General features: G+C 43.6%; 1 protein-coding gene across 1 annotated transcript in view; it reads left to right on the top strand.

Annotated features, from left to right (window-relative positions):
* LRMDA (leucine rich melanocyte differentiation associated) overlaps nt 1–18,166 on the top strand; it is a 1,143,538-nt gene that overhangs the window by 624,082 nt on the left and 501,290 nt on the right. The window contains exon 3 of the mRNA XM_040242346.1: nt 8,632–8,758. Within this exon, the coding sequence (XP_040098280.1) occupies nt 8,632–8,758 (127 nt within the window). The remainder of the gene's footprint in view (nt 1–8,631; nt 8,759–18,166) is intronic.

Below are 18,166 nucleotides of genomic sequence, written 5' to 3'. Positions count from 1 at the left end.
ATTTAAAAGTAATAGAAATTCCATAGACAGAGGAGCCTGGCAGGCTACAGGAAAGAGCAAAGGGCATGTGTGCGTGTTGAGTCGCTCAGTTGTGTCCAACTCTGTGTGAGCCTATGGACTGTAGCCCACCAGGCTCCTCTGTCCACGGGATGATCCAGGCAAGAATACTGGAGTGGGTTGCATGCCCTCCTCCAGGCAATCTTCCTGACCCAGGGGTCAAACCTGCATCTCTTACATCTCCTGCATTGGAAGACTAGCTCCGATTTACCACTGGCGCCACCTGGGAAACCCCAAAGAGCAGAGTTGGAGACAACTCAGCAACTAAACAACAGCAGCAATAGCAATTTACTGGAGTTTGTCCTGATTATAAACTAATCATGATAGAAAATGTAATAACTAGTGAAAAGTATAAAAGGGAAAGGGTTAGTGGTGTATATCTGGCATCTATCCAACCATCCACCCATAACTAGATATATGGATCATCACAGTGTATTTGTGTGTAAAGAATGGTCATAAAGTTACAATGCAAAAGATGGCATAGTAACAGGAGTTTATAAACTGGATATGGCTAACATACTAATGACTCTTAACCATCAACATGGAGGACATGGTACGGATGAAAATCTGTATACAAAATGGAAGGGAGCGCATGGATGACTTAATTTCCATGCATGAGATCTTTGTGTATTTCATGTATTATAACTTAATTTAGGTTCTTAATAATTTTACTGTATCAATAGATTTCTGCCTATAATATTTTAAATTATGATATCATTTGCTGCATGCTATTTATCATATATATATATATAGAGAGAGTTTTATGTAATAATTCCTTTACCATTGGGCATTTAGGCTTGTTTACAATGTTATTATAAACAATGAACATACTTAAACCATATACACTTCCTTGATATTTGCTTGAATGAATTCTTGGAATTTCTGGATGAAAAGGTGACAGTTTTTAAGGCTTTAGTATAAACTGACATCCAGAAAGGTTAAAACAACTTCATTCTCCCATTAGTGCTATGTTAGTCTGTTACTTTGAACTTTTGACAAGACTATGTTAAGAGTTAAGAAAACTGTGAATTTGCTAGTTAGGTGAAAATATCTTATTTAATTTGAATATTTTTGATTCCCAATGAAGCTGAAATTTTGCCCCACATTTTCATTATTGACCATTTGCATTCTTTGTGTATATTCTATCCCCATCTTTTGATCATTTCCTCTTAGGGCTTTCAGCTTTTCCTTAATGATTTTCAAACACTCTATTAAGAATATTAAGACTTAGACTGACTATCAGGGAGATTGTAAATGTTTTCCCCAGTTTTCATTTGCCTTTTAATTTTTTATTTAAATGTGTATTTTGGGGTAGTTGAACTTTATATTTAGATCTTTACAATAGACATTGAAAAATGTCATCCTGTGGGCTGAAACAGTGAGCTGATTCCAGCAGGATCATTTTGAATCCTTTTACATATATTTCTAGGGTGATGGGAGCTTGGTGACTCAGGTGGTGAAGAGTCGGCCTGCAATGTGGGAGACCGGTGTTCAATCCCTGGGTCGGGAAGATCCCCTGGAGGAGAAATGGCAGCCCACTCCAGTATCCTTGCTTAGGAAATCCCATGGACAGAGGCTTCTGGCAGACTATAGTCCATGGGATCTCAAAGAGTTGGACACACTGAACAACTAACACTTTGAGGGTGATGGCCTCCATAGATATGATAAGCAAGTCTGTAGCCAAGTCATTGGCAAAACACCAGGACCAAAGTTTCCAGAACCTTCTTCCAGAGCAAGGTGAGCCATTAATTAGTATTCTTCAGGTATATTCTTGAACCAATTAAGATTCTACCTACAGTAGTCATTTTCTGGTCCACTTTTGCTTTTCTGCCACAAGGATATCACTAGAATTACCAGAATTCTTTTCAAAGACATTTTGAAAAGGAGATACGATATACATCTTTATTCTTCGTCACCCATCCACATTCATTGCTTGTCTCACAGAACTTGTCCTTAATGCACAGAAACTGCCTGTTTGTGAAGTGAACTGATATTAATTTGATATCTTACCTCATTATATGAAGGACTGGGCTGGCCTATTAGAATTAATAAAATGAAAAACACTAATAGACTATAATAATTTTATAAAGCTTGACACTGCAGTTTGAAAGCAGATGTAGAGACCCTGGGGTGCTGCCTTTTTACAGCTGGGTCACAGTTTAGCTCTGAGCTTCCTGACAGCAAACGTCATAGGGTAACATGGTCACACACATGACTTATATCGCCTTACAGCACAGAACAAGCAAGTACTGACTCTCAGAGCCATAGTCTGATGCAGGTAAGTTTACGGATTTATTAATCCAAAGTTCAAGGAATTTTACATCTCTTGTCAAATAATTGGAAACATAGGCACTCGTTTCTGGGCACCTAGCTCCTTTCTCATTCTCTGTAATTCTTGAGGGATCATATTTAACAGTTTTTTTTAGTGTTATTAGGTATGGTACCTGATGGGTTTAGACTTGATCCCACTTAGAGGTAACAAACTCGTAGCTAACTACCTTCGATATTTGACTGGTCTTGGCAGATCTCTTTTACTATTGTTGAATTTTATTCTCTGAAGCTCAGGGACACTCCATCCTGACAGGAGCTCAGTAGGGCTTTGGAAGTGACTTGGACAAATTCCATGTGGTATTCTGTAACATGGTGTCAGTCTACACAGTCTTACAGAGCCTAGAACCTTTTCCACATTCTATTTTTAGAAACACTTTCACCCTTTATTTGTATACTTAGAATATAGAGGGTTGATTTCTATTTGCATGTATATCCTGTTATGTGACCTGAAACAGAAAAATATGTAGCAAATATATAGTTATAACTATATGTAAAATACTATGTATAGTAATATACTATAGATTATATACTCTTTCTAGTTATATCCACTTAAATGGGATATAAAAAGAATTTTATGGCAGACAGAAAGGATTCCACTCATGGGCTAGATGACTGGGCCATTTTCTGGGAAATAAGCGGTCTTATCACAGGTTTCCCATTCCCCACACGTAAATACGTGCTGTCTGTCCCGTCCTTGTAGTGTTAGTGTGGCCACTATTCTTGTCAGTTCAGCTCAGTTCAGTTGCTCAGTCGTGTCCCACTCTTTGAGACCCCATGAACCGCAGCACGCCAGGCCTCCCTGTCCATCACCAACTCCCGGAGTTCACTCAGACTCATGTCCACTGAGTCGGTGATGCCATCCAGCCATCTCATCCTCTGTCGTCCCCTTCTCCTCCTGTCCCCAATTCCTCCCAGCATCAGAGTCTTTTCCAATGAGTCAACTCTTTGCATGAGGTGGCCACAGTATTGGAGTTTCAGCCTCAGCATCAGTCCTTCCAGTGAACACCAGGACTGGTCTCCTTTAGGATGGACTGGTTGGGTCTATTCTTGTCAGTGTGCAGGTATTTCCCAGGGACTGCTGTGTGATAGATACTGCACTTGGCATAGTGGGGTGGAGTTAAGAGTACAAGTTGCTATTTCTGCTTTCAAGGGTGATGTTTAAATTATTTAACAGTTGCACTGACCAATCAGAATGATCTTGGCTGAAGCAGGGTCCTTAAAAGCCCTGTGCAGTGAGGGTGAGAAGGTCATTCACCACTTAGTTGCTGAACTGTGGAAAGGTCTGGGAGCTCTAGGGGAGCGGCCAGAGTAAGAGGGTGGGGCACCCTGGATATTCAGAGCTGCAGGTTTGTACCAACTGATAAGAAAATATTGAAGTAGTTTAATAACCAGCCCTGTTGTACAGGTGCAGACTTACTGAATATTCTCAGATACTTGGTCATGGCGTAAAGAGAGGAAGGCCCTCTGGCCCCTGAAAAAATATAAATTGAGGGACTGCCCTCCTAGACCCTGACTGGTCACCCTCAACTTACTCTTTGTCCTGCCCTTGGAATACTATTGACAGCTTTTCTTTTTTCTCAGCAGTTCACAGGGTCCTGGCTGAGCAGGAGTCAGTTGGCAAAGAGGCACTGAGCCCTTAGTATGTGTTGAAACTTTCCACGTTGTTAGGGAGATTGCACTGAGATCCTTTCGGTTGGGAGCTGAGTAGACAAGTGGTCACACGGAAAGACCATTGTAGAGCAGGCAGTGGCTGACCTGGGAAGCTCTGTAGGTCTAGCCAGTGTGGGAGATATCAGACATATGGGTTAGGTCCTCTGGGTCCAGGGCCTCCCCATCTTCTCAATAAAAAGTATGTATGTGGATATTTAGGTAAGTATCCTAGAGGGAGAGGTAAAGATCTTAGTGGAAATCTTATTTTCTTAATTGGTTTGAGACCATCCCACCCTCTGGTTCTGGATTTGAGGTAACTCTGGTTCCCCAGAGACACTTAGCTTTCTCAGGTTCTTCCCATTCCCTGCCCACCTCATGTCAGGCAGAAGTATCCTCCCCGCTATGGGCTGGGAGTTGAGGACAAAGGGATCTAATTCTTCCCACAGCCTGCACCCCAAGAATGAGCTGGGCAGCTCTTGAACTGGGAGCTCTGGATGTGTCCCTTGGTGGCTTTCCTGACTGGGGGAGGGGGAGCTGCATTTGAATAGGATATAAAAGGAATTTTATGGCAGAAATAAAGGATTCCTTTTATAGGACATGAGCAGTCTTATCACAGGTTTCCCACTCTGATGTTTCTTCCTTTATCCCCCACATGTAACTATGTGCTATCTGTCCTGTCCTTGCAGTTTGGTTGTGACCACTGTAAGTCAGTGTGCAGGCATTTCCCAGGGACCTGCTGTGAGGTTTTCTCCCCCAGACCTCCCAGGCCTGCTCTGGTCCAGAGCCCTTCTCCTTCTCCATTCTGATGAGCAGCTAACTTGGGAAAGGATGGAGACCACTGAGCGTGTACCCACTCAGGAGCAGAAAAGGTTGCGGGTCTGGGAGCAGCACCTCCGTGGGCCCAGCTGCCCTGCCTGAGGCCCCTCCATCCTGGAGGCTCACGACCACTCGGCTGGCTTGCAGAGGGTGAGGAGCCTGTTTAGAGCCACTGTTTTTATAAGCTAATGAAGGCAGAGTGGGAGCCACGGGCAGTGATGCTGGGATATTAACTCTGACAGGAAGCTTGATCATAATTATCTTAACGAGGATAGGGTTAATTACAGTGGAAACTTAAAAGTTCTCTCTGTTTGAATCTGCTGGAGCTGAATGCGTTCTGATGTTTTGTCATTGTGATGTGACTTTGGAAAAGGCACAGGGACGCTCCCGACAGCCACAGTGGCTCCTGGGGAAGCCCAGCCAGAGCCCTGCGAACAAGGTAACCAAGATGGTACCTGTGGGTGACATCATGGGCAGCCTTCCTGCTGGTGGAGTGAAGGCAGGCAGCCTGCAGGGTGCTTCAGAGGTGCTGATTAGGTGCCCAGAGCGAACCACCTGCTACAGATCAGACCACACACTGGGTCTCCGTGCCTGCCCTTGACATCTCTCCACTGGGCTGGGAAGACCTTTGTCCAGCTGCCCTTGCCTTGCTCTCCCCGTCCAGCCCCTGACCATGGCACTCAGGTCTGCTTAGCCTTCCTGGCCCACCCCTCAGGCATTGTAGCTACAGCCAACCAAGCTGGTGAGTGATCTGGAGTGACAGTCACCTCTACCAGGGCTCTTGGGTCGGGGGTGTATTTTGCTGTCCATATACAAGGTTATAACAGAGATCTTTTGGTCCTGCCATCTTTTCCTTGTACCATAGCTGTCCCTTGAACAGCATAGATTTGTGTGGACCCTTAGAGCCTTTTTTGCCTCATCATTTTATTTGATAGCATGCATCTCTTTGCAGGCATCTTGTATAGAGGGCTATGAGCTAAAAGATTGACCCACATAATTTCTTCCCCCTTCTTCCAGGAAAATGTCAACAACAACAACACAAAAGTAAAAAAAAAAATTTAAAGTGAAAAAGGCATCCTCTAAGCATCTGTTTATTGCCTTCCACATGCCAATCAAGCTCCAGAAATCCTGTCCTCTCCAGTTTTACCTTTCATTACGCTCTTTGCCTCCTGTCCCCAGTCCTTCAGCTCTGAATTTAGCTGATTAAATCACCAAGTGCACATCACCCTGTTGACATGAAGATAGGGATTTATTAATATGCACCCCCTGCCCCCCGCCCCCCGCCATGTAACAAGGCTCCCTTTTAAATGAGCAGCTAATCACATGGCATGGCAAAATGGGATCTCGAACCAGGCAAGTGACAGGGGATTTGAGCCTGAGCTTCTGAACTGCTCTCTGAAGTCTTCCTCCTGTTTTGAGTTCTGCCCCAGCGCCCACCCCCCAGAGGGAAAGGCATCTCTGCGGCACTCCCAGTGTTTCAGGCTTTGTCCTCACCATGCTGTGTCGTTTTGTTTTATGCCTCCCCTGAAGCACTCTTGGAAAGGAGCTTTCTTCGGCTTGCCAGTTGCCAACCATTTGCTGATTCTCCTGATAAGAGCATTATATTTGCACTACTCCAGGATGGGGTGTATTTGGACGTGCCTTTGACCAGAGTCCAGCTGATGTTTGAGCACAAGGACTTATTACCCGTCTGTTAGGTGCCCTGATGTGGAGGTGGCCTCAACTCCCGTAGAGATAAACAGGGGCTAGTTCTGAAAAGCACTTTGGCATCAGCACTCATTAACCCCCAAGGAGGAAGGGACTTCAGGAAAGGTTGGCATTTCCATGAGAAGCCACCCTTACTACACACCTTTGCACATCTGTTTCTCTGCATGTCCCCTGCATCAGGATCCCTGACCAAAGGTCAGGGCTTCCAGAAAAATCAGCGAATGAAAGGAGGAAGGAAAAGATTGAAACCAGTATTTGCTAGTAAGTTGTTACTCCTCTCTCACTTATTCTCCATAAGATTCAACTAGCTACAGGCAACATAGATGAAGGGAGCTCATGGGGCTTATTGAGACGCCCAAATTCAGGCTGCAAGTAAATGATGGGACAGAGGTAAAATACCAGGTCTTCCTGACTGCATGCCTTCCTGAAACATGAGGAAGAAGAGAGAAGAGGAGGAGGAAATGGAACTTGATGACTCTGTTGACCCTTGACCCCAGATGTATGCAGTACACCCCCACCTATACCCCCCGCTGTGGAGTATATAGTGTCAGTTACGGGGATTTGGTGTTGTCTAGATGCTAGGCCCTGGCTAGGGCCACCTGGAGGTTTGGGGCAGGAACGGAGCTGCTGGTGGCGCTCTGGGCCCAGTGAAGTCTGGGGGTTGAATTGCTTCTCTCACCTCCCAAGTATTGCCTCTTAATTTTGGAGTCCTTTTGGATGAATGTCACGAGAAAGGTCTGGTACTCAAGTTCACACTCAAACCACAGGTCTAGGCATAGCATAGGCAAGCAAGGGGGTCTGTAATGGAAGCGCTATCAGTAAATGCATAAATAGTGTAGACAACATCTCCCCGATTGGTTACATTTTATAGGATAGCCAGAGATCCCATGCAAGCCACTGTCATAGCTCAGCTGTCAGCCTCTGCAAGCTCAGCACAGCTCTTGGGTCTGGCAGGTGAACGAGCTGGGAGCATGTGGCCTGGCCCTGTGAGTCCCTCCACTGGGCGGCTTTCTGTAATCACCGTCAGTGTGCACCGGCCAGGCACATGCACACAACTGCCCCTTGCTGCCGGCACCTCATGCACCCCTAACCTTGCGAATTAACTTTCAGCTATGCCTATTACCAGGGTGGTTTTCCCCTTTCTGATACTTTTTTAGCCCTGAGCTGGGTACTTCATTCCTTCAGATGTCTGTTTTCTTTACTGCCTCCACATCTCTATTGTTGGATTCAGTGCTTTTTTTTTTTTTCAAAAACTAAAGTGAGAAATCCACTATCCATAAATTAAAACAATAAACATCAAGCAGGGAGCCTTGAGGCAGAAATTCCCTCAACCCCCTTCTTAACCTACCCCTGCCTAACAAAAAGAAATGATGAAAGAAAAAGAAACGGCCCCTCGGACTGGAGTGATTGTGTGCTTCCTCAGGTGTCTTGCCTTTTGAGGTAGCCACTGGGACACTGAGCAGAAGCAAATTAAGTGATTAGTAAAGAAAAAAAAAAAAAATCAGAGGTAGGGGGAAAGTCAAAGGCGGTGAATGCAGAGAAAGGAAGCCTTCCCTGCCGTTTCCTAGGACTGCGCAGAGAACAGCTAAGAAATGATACTTGAAGTTATATTTATTATTGTAAGAGGGTATGATATTTCTGGGCAGAAATGATGGATGACAACTTAAATTTGTGTCCAGGGAATGAAGGTGAACTGTGACAGAGTTATTTATCTTGGGAATGGAGGTTAGGGTCAGCCGAGGCTGGGTGCCTGAAGCCACAAGACATTGACAAATTTATCCTGCAGGCCGTATCTGAAGCCCTTTGTTTTGGATCCTGGCTACTCAGTAAGTGACCCTCATCCTTCATGTTGGCAATGCGTGAAGGATGCGGTGAGTGCCAGCGGCCCCTTCTCCCCCGCCGCCCCCGCCCCGGCTCCCTCTACTAATTCTTGTCATTCACTTTGCTGACAGGCACCAAGCCCAAACTATTCCCAGTCCTGAAAGGGAAGGTTAAAATATTTATTTCGGCTCATAATGGCCTCCCTGATTTAGTGCAGGATCATTTTTCCTGTTGCCTTTGTCATTGCAGGTCACTGGAAGGACTGAGCGCGTTCGGGAGCCTGGAGGAACTCATCTTGGACAACAATCTGCTCGGCGATGACCTCGTGTTGCCAGGGCTACCCAGGCTCCACACCTTAACCCTCAACAAGAACCAAATATCCTTGTCTCTGCCCCTGCCCCCACTCCCTGTCTGGCCCCGCAGTGGTCCCCTCCCGCAGGCCATCCCCCCCACACAAATACCTGTGAAATGTCAAATGAGTTTTATGTGTCAGCTAAATTAAAGTAGGTGAAATACAGTCCGTGGGCAGACAAAGCGTTCTGTCTCCTGGCACTCGGGACACTTCAGAGTAATTTATTATAGGTCATTCATAAATGAAATGCACCATTATATCTTCCTGTTGCTCCATTTTAGTGTAGAGATCTAAGTTATGGCTGTGAAGAAATCTTTTTAATAGATAAAAATAGAGAAAGAAAATAATGTCACTGCTGCCGAGAAGGCAAAGCCGGCTTCTGTTTGCTTGGGCTTGTGTGGGAGGGCGACCTCTGGTGGGAAGCAGAGGGTAGTGCGGCCAAGCAACGTCAGCCTCCACGGAGGTTTCTGGAAGGCTCTGGGGCAGACTTGCGGAACACTTCTGACCAGAGAGGGGAAAGGGGCTCAGGTGGAGGCTAAGTGTGAAGCCCAGGTCCAGCTCTGGCCACCGTGGTGTTTACAGTACTGGGATGATGAGAAGGGCCAAGGAGAGCCGTTCCAGTGTGTGGTTTTTCCTTAAGGTGGTGAGGATCCAGCAGCCTGGGGTGATCCTTCAGAGGGGTCCATTGCTCTGGATTCTGTAATGAGGCTGAGAAATGAATCACAGGGTTATGCAGTGTGAGGCGCACAGCTCCTCCCAGCAGAGCTGTAGACCTCTATGCCCGCACAGTGCCAGTGTGCTGAAGCAGGCTGTTTTTTCAGCTTTGTTACTGCTTGTTTCCTTCACACCTAGAATAATGTCTGGTACAAAGTTGAAGTTTAATAAATGATTGTGGGATGAAGGAATTGTTATGATCAGCTAGCTGTTCTTTATTGAGCACTCCTATGGATGAGGGACTGTGCTTGGTAACTTTTAAGTGTATTTGGTTTCATTCTTGCAAACCCTTTGAGAAGGGTGTGGTTTCTCCATTTACCTAGATTAGCAAAGAATTGAAGTACAGGCCCACAGCCAGATGTTTAACAAGATACCAGGCCCTGGATTCAGTCTCAACTGAGGCCAGATCCAGAGTTCTTTCCACTTGACTATGTTGCCTCAGACTTGAAATCCAATCACCTTGGTTTACTGATGGAGTGTTTGAGACCTGAAGTGGTTTAATCACATGTTTGTGTTCACATGGTAAGTTAGAAACAGGATGGGGCATTTTCCCACAAAGTATGAAATAAAGCTAGATGTATATGTTCAGTTTAGTTCAGTCTCTTAGTCGTGTCCGACTCTTTGCGACCCCATGAATTGCAGCGCGCCAGGCCTCCCTGTCTATCACCAACTCCCAGAGTTCATTTAAACTTATGTCCATCGAGTTGGCGATGCCATCCAGCCACCTCATCCTCTGTTTTCCCCTTCTCCTCCTGCCCCCAATCCCTTCCAGCATCAGAGTCTTTTCCAGTGAGTCAACTCTTCACATGAGGTGGCCAAAGTACTGGAGTTTCAGCTTTAGCATCAGTCCTTCCAAAGAAATCCCAGGACTGATCTCCTTTAGAATGGACTGGTTGGATCTCCTTGCAGTCCAAGGGACTCTCAAGAGTCTTCTCCAACACCACAGTTCAAAAGCATCAATTCTTTGGTGCTCAGCCTTCTTCACAGTCCAACTCTCACATCCATACATGACCACTGGAAAAACTATAGCCTTGACTAGACGGACCTTTTTTGGCAAAGTAATGTCTCTGCTTTTCAGTATGCTATCTAGGTTGGTCATAAATTTCCTTCCAAGGAGTAAGCGTCTTTTAATTTCATGGCTGCAGTCACCATCTGCAGTGATTTTGGAGCCCCCAAAAATAAAGTCTGACACTGTTTCCCCATCTATTTCCCATGAAGTGATGGGACCAGATGCCATAATCTTAAATTGAGCTTTAAGCCAACTTTTTCACTCTCCTCTTTCACTTTCATCAAGAGGCTTTTAGTTCCTCTTCACTTTCTGCCATAAGGGTGGTGTCATCTGCATATCTTAGGTTATTGATATTTCTCCCAGCAATCTTGATTCCAGCTTGTGCTTCTTCCAGCTCAGAGTTATATATGTTAAGATTGGCATATATGTTTATGTCAGCTGTCAGAATGATTTGCAAAATTATTTATTAATCACTGCTTATATGTTAAGTTATAAGTTAATATTCAGTAAAATATGCTGTTTGTGGCCATTATTGGTATTTTCTTAGAAGAATGAGAAGGCTTATAAGTAAATATCAGTCCTTATCATAATGAAATATTCATGGATTATTTTTTCCTCTCCTATCCTTTAGTCAACCAAATTTCCTGGTTGTTGCAAATATTAGCAAAGAATTGAATAAAAATTATTGAAAATAATTTTTCAAATAATTATAGTGTCTTATAGCTTCCTTGGCCATTTGAGATGATCAACTGCTTGATATTCTCAAATTACTTAAGAATAAAAGGATAATTCGACTAGAATTTGAATGATATGTTTCCTCCTATGGACCCCATGCTCATATTCTGTGTCCCACATTACTGTAGAGTGTTGGAGTTGTTGGACTTGGGGTTCATGTGTCAGTTTAATTACGTTTACCATGGCCACACAGCTAATCTTCTAAAAGCCCGTGTTTCGTTTTTTTTTTTCCTTTTTTTGTACGTGTGATTTTACAGCTTTCACCTGCCTGTTAGAAAAACTGACAAAGAGGAATGTATGAAAATTTTTTGTGTGTGTTGGAATCAAAGTACAATGATGACATATGCAAAGCAGATTTTTGTGTGACTATAAAACCAGCTGCCTCTGCCCTGGGATATTGTCAAGAAAGCAATATAAGAAATGGTGCAGTGAGAAGGGCTTCCCTAACAGCTCACAGATGAAGCCACAAAGATTGTACAGCAAATGCTAATCCCAAACTCAATTCCTCTTCTAACTCAACACACTTCCTGGCCACTTCTCTGTAGTATTAGTTGATACATACCGAGACATGCAAACTCATTTTAGCACCAGCTTGAGCAACACAATTAAAAGAAGGGCACACCCACTCTGAGAGAATGTCATTTCATATCATGACAATCTGCAGATGAATTAGTGGGTGATTTTTTTGCTCAATCACTGATTTGTATAACTATTGGAACGTATTTTTTTGGATACCTGTGTGTTTAATATTCATAGGTTATAGTATTGCTTTTTTCTATTATCACTAGCAGTCGAAGAGATATTGAGCAAGTATGGATGGTTGACAGATTACCTGGTTAGATTAAATAGGTTAGATTCTACTAAGATTCATGTTTCATGTGAATTTACTAAGCATTATTATCTCTCATTTTAGAGGATTCATTTTCATAACCTGGTTTAGAATATGTTGAAAATGTGCAGGGATTCACATTAGAATTCATTCATTCATTCACTTAATTTATTTAAACTAAAAACAACAGCAACCAACAGATTTCACCATTTCTCCCACCCTCCACTCCCTCTTCTGGCAACCACCGATCTCTTCTTTTTATGTATGAGGTTGGTCTTAATGCTATTGTTGTTTTAGATTCCACATATAAGAGAGATCATACAACATTTGTCTTTCTCTGACTTATTTCACTCAGCGTAAAAAAGTTCTTGAGGTCCACCCATGTTGTTACATATAGCAAGATTTTATTCTTTTTCTGGCTGAATAATATTGTGTTTTGTGTGTGTGTATGTATCACACTTTCTTTACCCATTCATCCACTGATAGACACTCAACGTTGTTTCCATGTCTCAGCTATTGTAAATAATCCTGCAGTGAGCATGGGACTACATGTATCTTTTCAAGTTCGTGTTTTTGCTTTCTTTGGATAAATATCCAGGAGTGGAATCCTGGATCAAATGCTAGTCTTATGTTTAATTTTTTTGAGAAGCATCCATACTGTTTTCCACAGTGGCTACACCGGTTTACATTCCCGTCATCAGTGTTCAAGGGTTCCCTTTCTTCACATCCTCACCAGCAGTCATCGTTTCTTATCTTTTTGATAGTAGCCATTCTAACAGGCACAAGGTGAAATCACAGGGTGGTTTTGATTTGCATTTCTCTAATGATCAATGATGTTGATCATCTTTTCATGTACCCGTTGGTCATCTGCATGTCTTCTTTGGAAAAATGTCTTTTCAGATCTTCTGTCCATTTTGTAATTGTAATTTTTTTTTTTTTTTTGCTATTGAGTTATATGGGTTCTTTTTATAGTTTAGATATTAGCCTGTCATGAAATAGTATTTGTAATTATTTTCTCCCATTCAGTGAGTTACCTTTTTATTTTGTTGGTGGATTCCTTTGTTGTGCAGAATGTTTTTCATTGTTAAAGTGATAAGATAGACTGGCTGATGGTTTTCTTCTCAGTGTGGCTATCACCAGAGATAACAGGCTTCTTGTTTTCCCTTAGTTCAGTCCTTTCCCTGTTCCAGCGTCTCTGGTCTGTGGCAATAATGCTGAGGGATCAATGTTGATGGTGTGGAAGGAGCTGCAGCAGAAGGCAATGTGTAGCTGCAGAGATAGCCAGTGATATCACTGTACTCTTGTAAGTGCTTTATTGCCAGTATATTTAAAAAAAACAACAGTTGGCTTTTTCATGATGGAGTGTGTCTTCTTTCTCCTCTGGTCTACTGGTATGACCCCAAAGGTTGGCTTCCTTACCTTGTACACTTGACCAAGAAGTCAAAAAATGAAAGACAGGAAAAAGCAGCAGGAACACTATGTGCCATCCTCTGTCTTTCCAGCCACTGACTCTCCCACCTGCTTGTTTGAATACCCCGGCTCTACAGCAGTTATGAGGTGCCATGATGCTACTCCATGAAACACCTTAAACTTTGGCTCTGTCCATTAGCTTTGCTGCACAATAACCCACTCCAAAACTTAGAGTCTTACAAAAACCAATATTTTTTTTGTTTATAATTCTGTATGTCAACTATTTGGGCAGGGGGCTCAACTGGGTGGTTCTGCTCATCTTCCGTGGGTCACTCAGGCAGCCACAGTTGTTTGGAGGCTCTGCTAGGGCTGGATGATCTGAGATTGCCTTGCTTGTATGTCTGGAGGTTGGTATTGGTTGGTAGTGGAACTCCATGTCTCCAACAGGCTAGCACAGGCCTCTGCATGTGGGAGCGATGCCCCAAGAGCAAAGCTCAATGTGCAACTACTTTTCAAACTCTGTTTGCATCATAGATATTGCTGCCCCATGGCCAAAGCAAGCCACGTATCAACTGTAGAACAAATATGAGGGGGATTCCAGAACCCAAACCAAGTATTTGGCACATTTCTTCTAGAGTCACCAATGCCTCCCTTGCCCACTGCATGCTTCCTCCTTGCCCTCTCAGCCCTTTGTTCCATTTCTGTTCAGCCCTCAGCTTTTGGCTCCTGTTCTGGTAGACCAGGTTATCTCAGTTTAGCTCTTCATCTCCTGTTCATTGCTTATCTCTTCTCTTTGTCTAGTGGCCGTTGTCACTAGCCATGGTGTTGGCTTCCTCTTCCAGCACTCATATTCTCCCCCTCTCTCTCACTTACCCACTCACCCATAAGCATGGACAGTCTCAGCTGTATCATGTCTAAATACCCAGCCCCGAATAAGGAAACAACTGAAATGTCAGGAAGAGATCGTTAGCCAAATGATTCTCTCCCACTTGCCTTTGGGGGTGGGTAGAGGAAAAGTGATAAGCTGACTTCCTTTTAAGTCACACTCCATTTCATTATTTTCTGATTCTCTGTTGGCTTCAGCACATGCAGGAAGAGATAGCTGTGAACTGTGGCGCCAACAGGAAGAAAGAATAGTGCTCCATGTTACATGGCTGGGCTGTGGTTAGGAGACCAGTGAGTGGAGTTAGGAGGCCAGACTGGAGTTCCCATAGAATTTACTGTGTCATCTTGAAGAAGGGGCTGTATCTTGTCAGAAGCTTCATTTTCTTTACCTGTACATTGAGTATTATACATCCGAGAGTATTGTTGAGAGATAGTGCTGGCATAATATATATGGGAAATCACTTTAACACCTTGAACCTTTACAAGTTCCTTGCACATTTTACTGTTAGCCAAGGCTTTGATGCCTTAAATGCATGATCCCATATTGAAAGTAACTGAGGTATGGATACAACCGGATGACAGCACCTGGTGATATTCTACAAAAGCACAGAAGACTCCTCATGTTTTTATTTTTTAAATTCCTCTCTTTGTGGCCCCTAGAACTGTCATTTTGTAGGACCTAGGTCTGAATATAGACTCTGCCTTTTTGTCATTGTGTGATCTTTGACTGCAAGTTTCCTTAGTTGTTATCTGGATGTGATAATCTTTCAGACACCTGTGTGTGTGTGAATCAAATATGTCATGTGGGCTGTTCAGCATTTGAAAATCTTCTATCAGGATAAGCTCTAATTGAAATACCCCCAGGAGTCATAGGTGCTGCCCTTTGACCTGGAGTTGAACACAGAGGGAGAGATGTGCCCACTCTCACCTGGGAAACAGCTTCAGACCTGTGCAACCCAACATGACACTATGAGATTCCTCTCCTCCCTCGGGCTCCAAACTTTCAAGGCAAGATGTGGCTTTGATCTTGGTCCCTCTGCAGAAAATCTCCCTTGGCAAACCTAGCCATGACAGCTGGGCTCTGCAATGGCAACTTTCTGTAGACAGCACTGAGAAAAGTCTAAATGGCAAGGACTCTGGAGAAGACTTGATGAGGGAAACCAGGTGTGTGCTGAGAACCCAGCTGGAGAGAGTTGAAACTGTGCCAGATAGCTTCACATTTTAAAAGGAGAGAAGAAAAACAATCACCCTTAGGAGAATCCTTGACAGTGTCTTCACTAAGGTAGTATTGGTTAGCTGGAGACACCAAGTTCCCTCGGCTGATTGTCTCCCGTTAATTTTCTCTGCAACTTGACAGAAGGAACGTGACAGGTTCCATCCCAAGTGCACAGTCAGGCCAGACAAGGCTGTGCTCGTCCTTATTGACCCAGGAGATGAAGACACCAATGGAAACTTCTCACATTTCAGTCTCCAGTGGTGGTGTCAACGTAATGATATTGTTCTTGTCCAGAGCATCCATGGGGTAGGTGCAAGTGATCCCTCACCAGTGTGGATTCAAGGGGACCACCTTGCCTGGCCCAAATGATTACTTAGCAGGTAGTTGGAAGGCTCAGGAAGAAGAATTTGCTTCTGCTACACAAAATATCCTAAAGGAGGCAGAATCTGAGACTCCAATGAGTCCTCTTGGATTCACTGGCGCAGAATGGCTGAAGCTTCTTGAAGCCTGCAGACCCTTTGCCCAAGAAATTCCCATGATCAAGACATTCAAATGAATTTCCATTTCCACAGCCTCCTGCTACGAGGCAGATCCAGATTTTGTGAAGTGTGACGCTTACATAATTTGAAGAGGCTCTCTTAAAGGCAAAGACTGTATAATTACAAACACAAAATTAGGTATGGAGATGAATGTGTATTTGGAATAAAAAATGTGTCGAAGCAAATAAAATTTTTTAAGTTGACAGATACCATACATTGAAATATTTAGAAAACAATCTTTTTTATACTATGTATGAGAACTTTTTCTATTTTTTCCTGCAAATTCCCTTATAACTTCATTATTTAAGTTTTACAGGTGGCTCAGATGGTAAAGAATCCCCCTGCAATGTGGGAGACCTGGGTTCGATCCCTGGTTTGGAAAGATCCTCTGGAGGAGGACATGGAAACCCACTCCAGTATTCTTGCCTGGAGAATCCCATGGACAGAGGAGCCTTACAGGCTACTGTCCATGGGATCGCAAGAGTCGGACATGACTTAGCGACTAAACCACCACCACCACTTCCCTGGATGGTAGAATGCAAGCCTTCCCATTGCTAATTACCAAATGTTGAGGAATGATGGGGACTTCAAGCCAACTCAGTTGTCTAATGTTTCTCTACCTTGGAGATCTTGCCAGTTTTGAGTTCCATTTCTTCACATTCTTACCTTTGTGCAGTAGATGAAAAAAAGATGAAAGTTTAAGTAACTTGTCTCTAAGAGAGAAATAGGTTTGATGTGGACTTTGTTGTCCATAGTAGAAAGGGCTTCCCATGGATTCTCCAGGGCCATTGTCCACATAAATACTTTGAATCACTTTAGAGCAACACATCAGTGCCTTTTTAGCGGCCCACTTTCTTGGAGTTTTACAGAAATACAGTGCTGGCCAGTAAGAATGTTCAGCTTGTCTGGATGCCCCCCTTGTACTAGGACCTGGCTTGAGGCTTCTGGAAAGCCTAATGGGTATGAGTCCTGTTGTTCTTTGGCATATCCAATGGGTACCATATGTGGGCAAGAAGGTTGGAGAGAACCCTGAAGGGGAGAAACCAGGACTTGGGCTGAGGTGTATGCAGGTCCAAGTTGAGGCATGGAGTATCCTCCCTGAGTGATGCTGCTGGCGCTGGCCCATCCTGAGTACTGGACTAAGACTGAGAAATTTTTGAGGAAGACACTCCAAAGCACAGGGGTCTCTGAGATGCTTTTGCCTGGGTTGAAGGGCAGCACTCGTAGGAGAGTACTGGCAGGACTCCTTGTTTTTCCTTTTCTTTGTTTAATGTAATGACTGTGAAACATCCAAAGATAGTACTTGCTGGAAAAGGCAAGTTTTCCCTGAAATTGTTCATTGTCATTTTAATTAGTTTTATTTAGATAATTTTCTTAAAGAGTGTGGTGACTGAACTTTAAGAAGTATTAAGTGTGTTTTGTCTTGAGTGATGAAATTCATTAAAGTTTTGACTCCTGGTCACTTACCTTTCAAGCTTACCTCCTTGGTAGGACCTTCTCACTCATCTTCTCCGTATGCTTCTAATCTATCATCCTCATTCCAGTGATCCTGTGTGGTCATTCCTGGATATCATTTGTTGAAGATTTGAAAGATCAATAACTTGGTTGCACAGTGTCCCGTCTTTGTTTAGGAAATGATGATGTTGGCCAGTAGACACCCACAACCTATGAGGATGCTCAGACCCTCTTTAACGAGATTTCCCCTCTCTTGCTTGTGAGCTTTCCCTTCCATTGTGTTGCTCTTGCTCCGTCCCAGTCTAGTGCTGTTCTTCCATATGATCTTTACATAGCATATGTATGAATAGTGCTCGAAGGCACTTAGTTTAGAGAATATAAAGTTGAAGGGAGATATGTGAGCCTCAACCATCTGAAAGGCCATCACAGGGAAGAGAGGAATTGCTTATTCTTTGTGACTTCCCCAACTAGCTAAATTTGAGTCACTGTGTGGGAATTCAGTCTCGGGGGGAATAAAAACTCTCTCTTATGGTTGTTAGAGCTAGTTTAAACTTCCCTGTGGTGATCCTCTGGCAGATATGTTAGGGACTGGACTCAGATGTTGGTTGGATTTGGAGTTCAGTTGACAAACTGAAGTATG

This window comes from Oryx dammah, unplaced genomic scaffold, assembly GCF_014754425.2.
Source record: "Oryx dammah isolate SB20612 unplaced genomic scaffold, SCBI_Odam_1.1 HiC_scaffold_6, whole genome shotgun sequence".
Classification (NCBI taxonomy): Eukaryota; Metazoa; Chordata; class Mammalia; order Artiodactyla; family Bovidae; genus Oryx; species Oryx dammah.
Note: the sequence above shows the minus strand (reverse complement) of the source record. Positions and strands in the feature narration are given on the sequence as shown.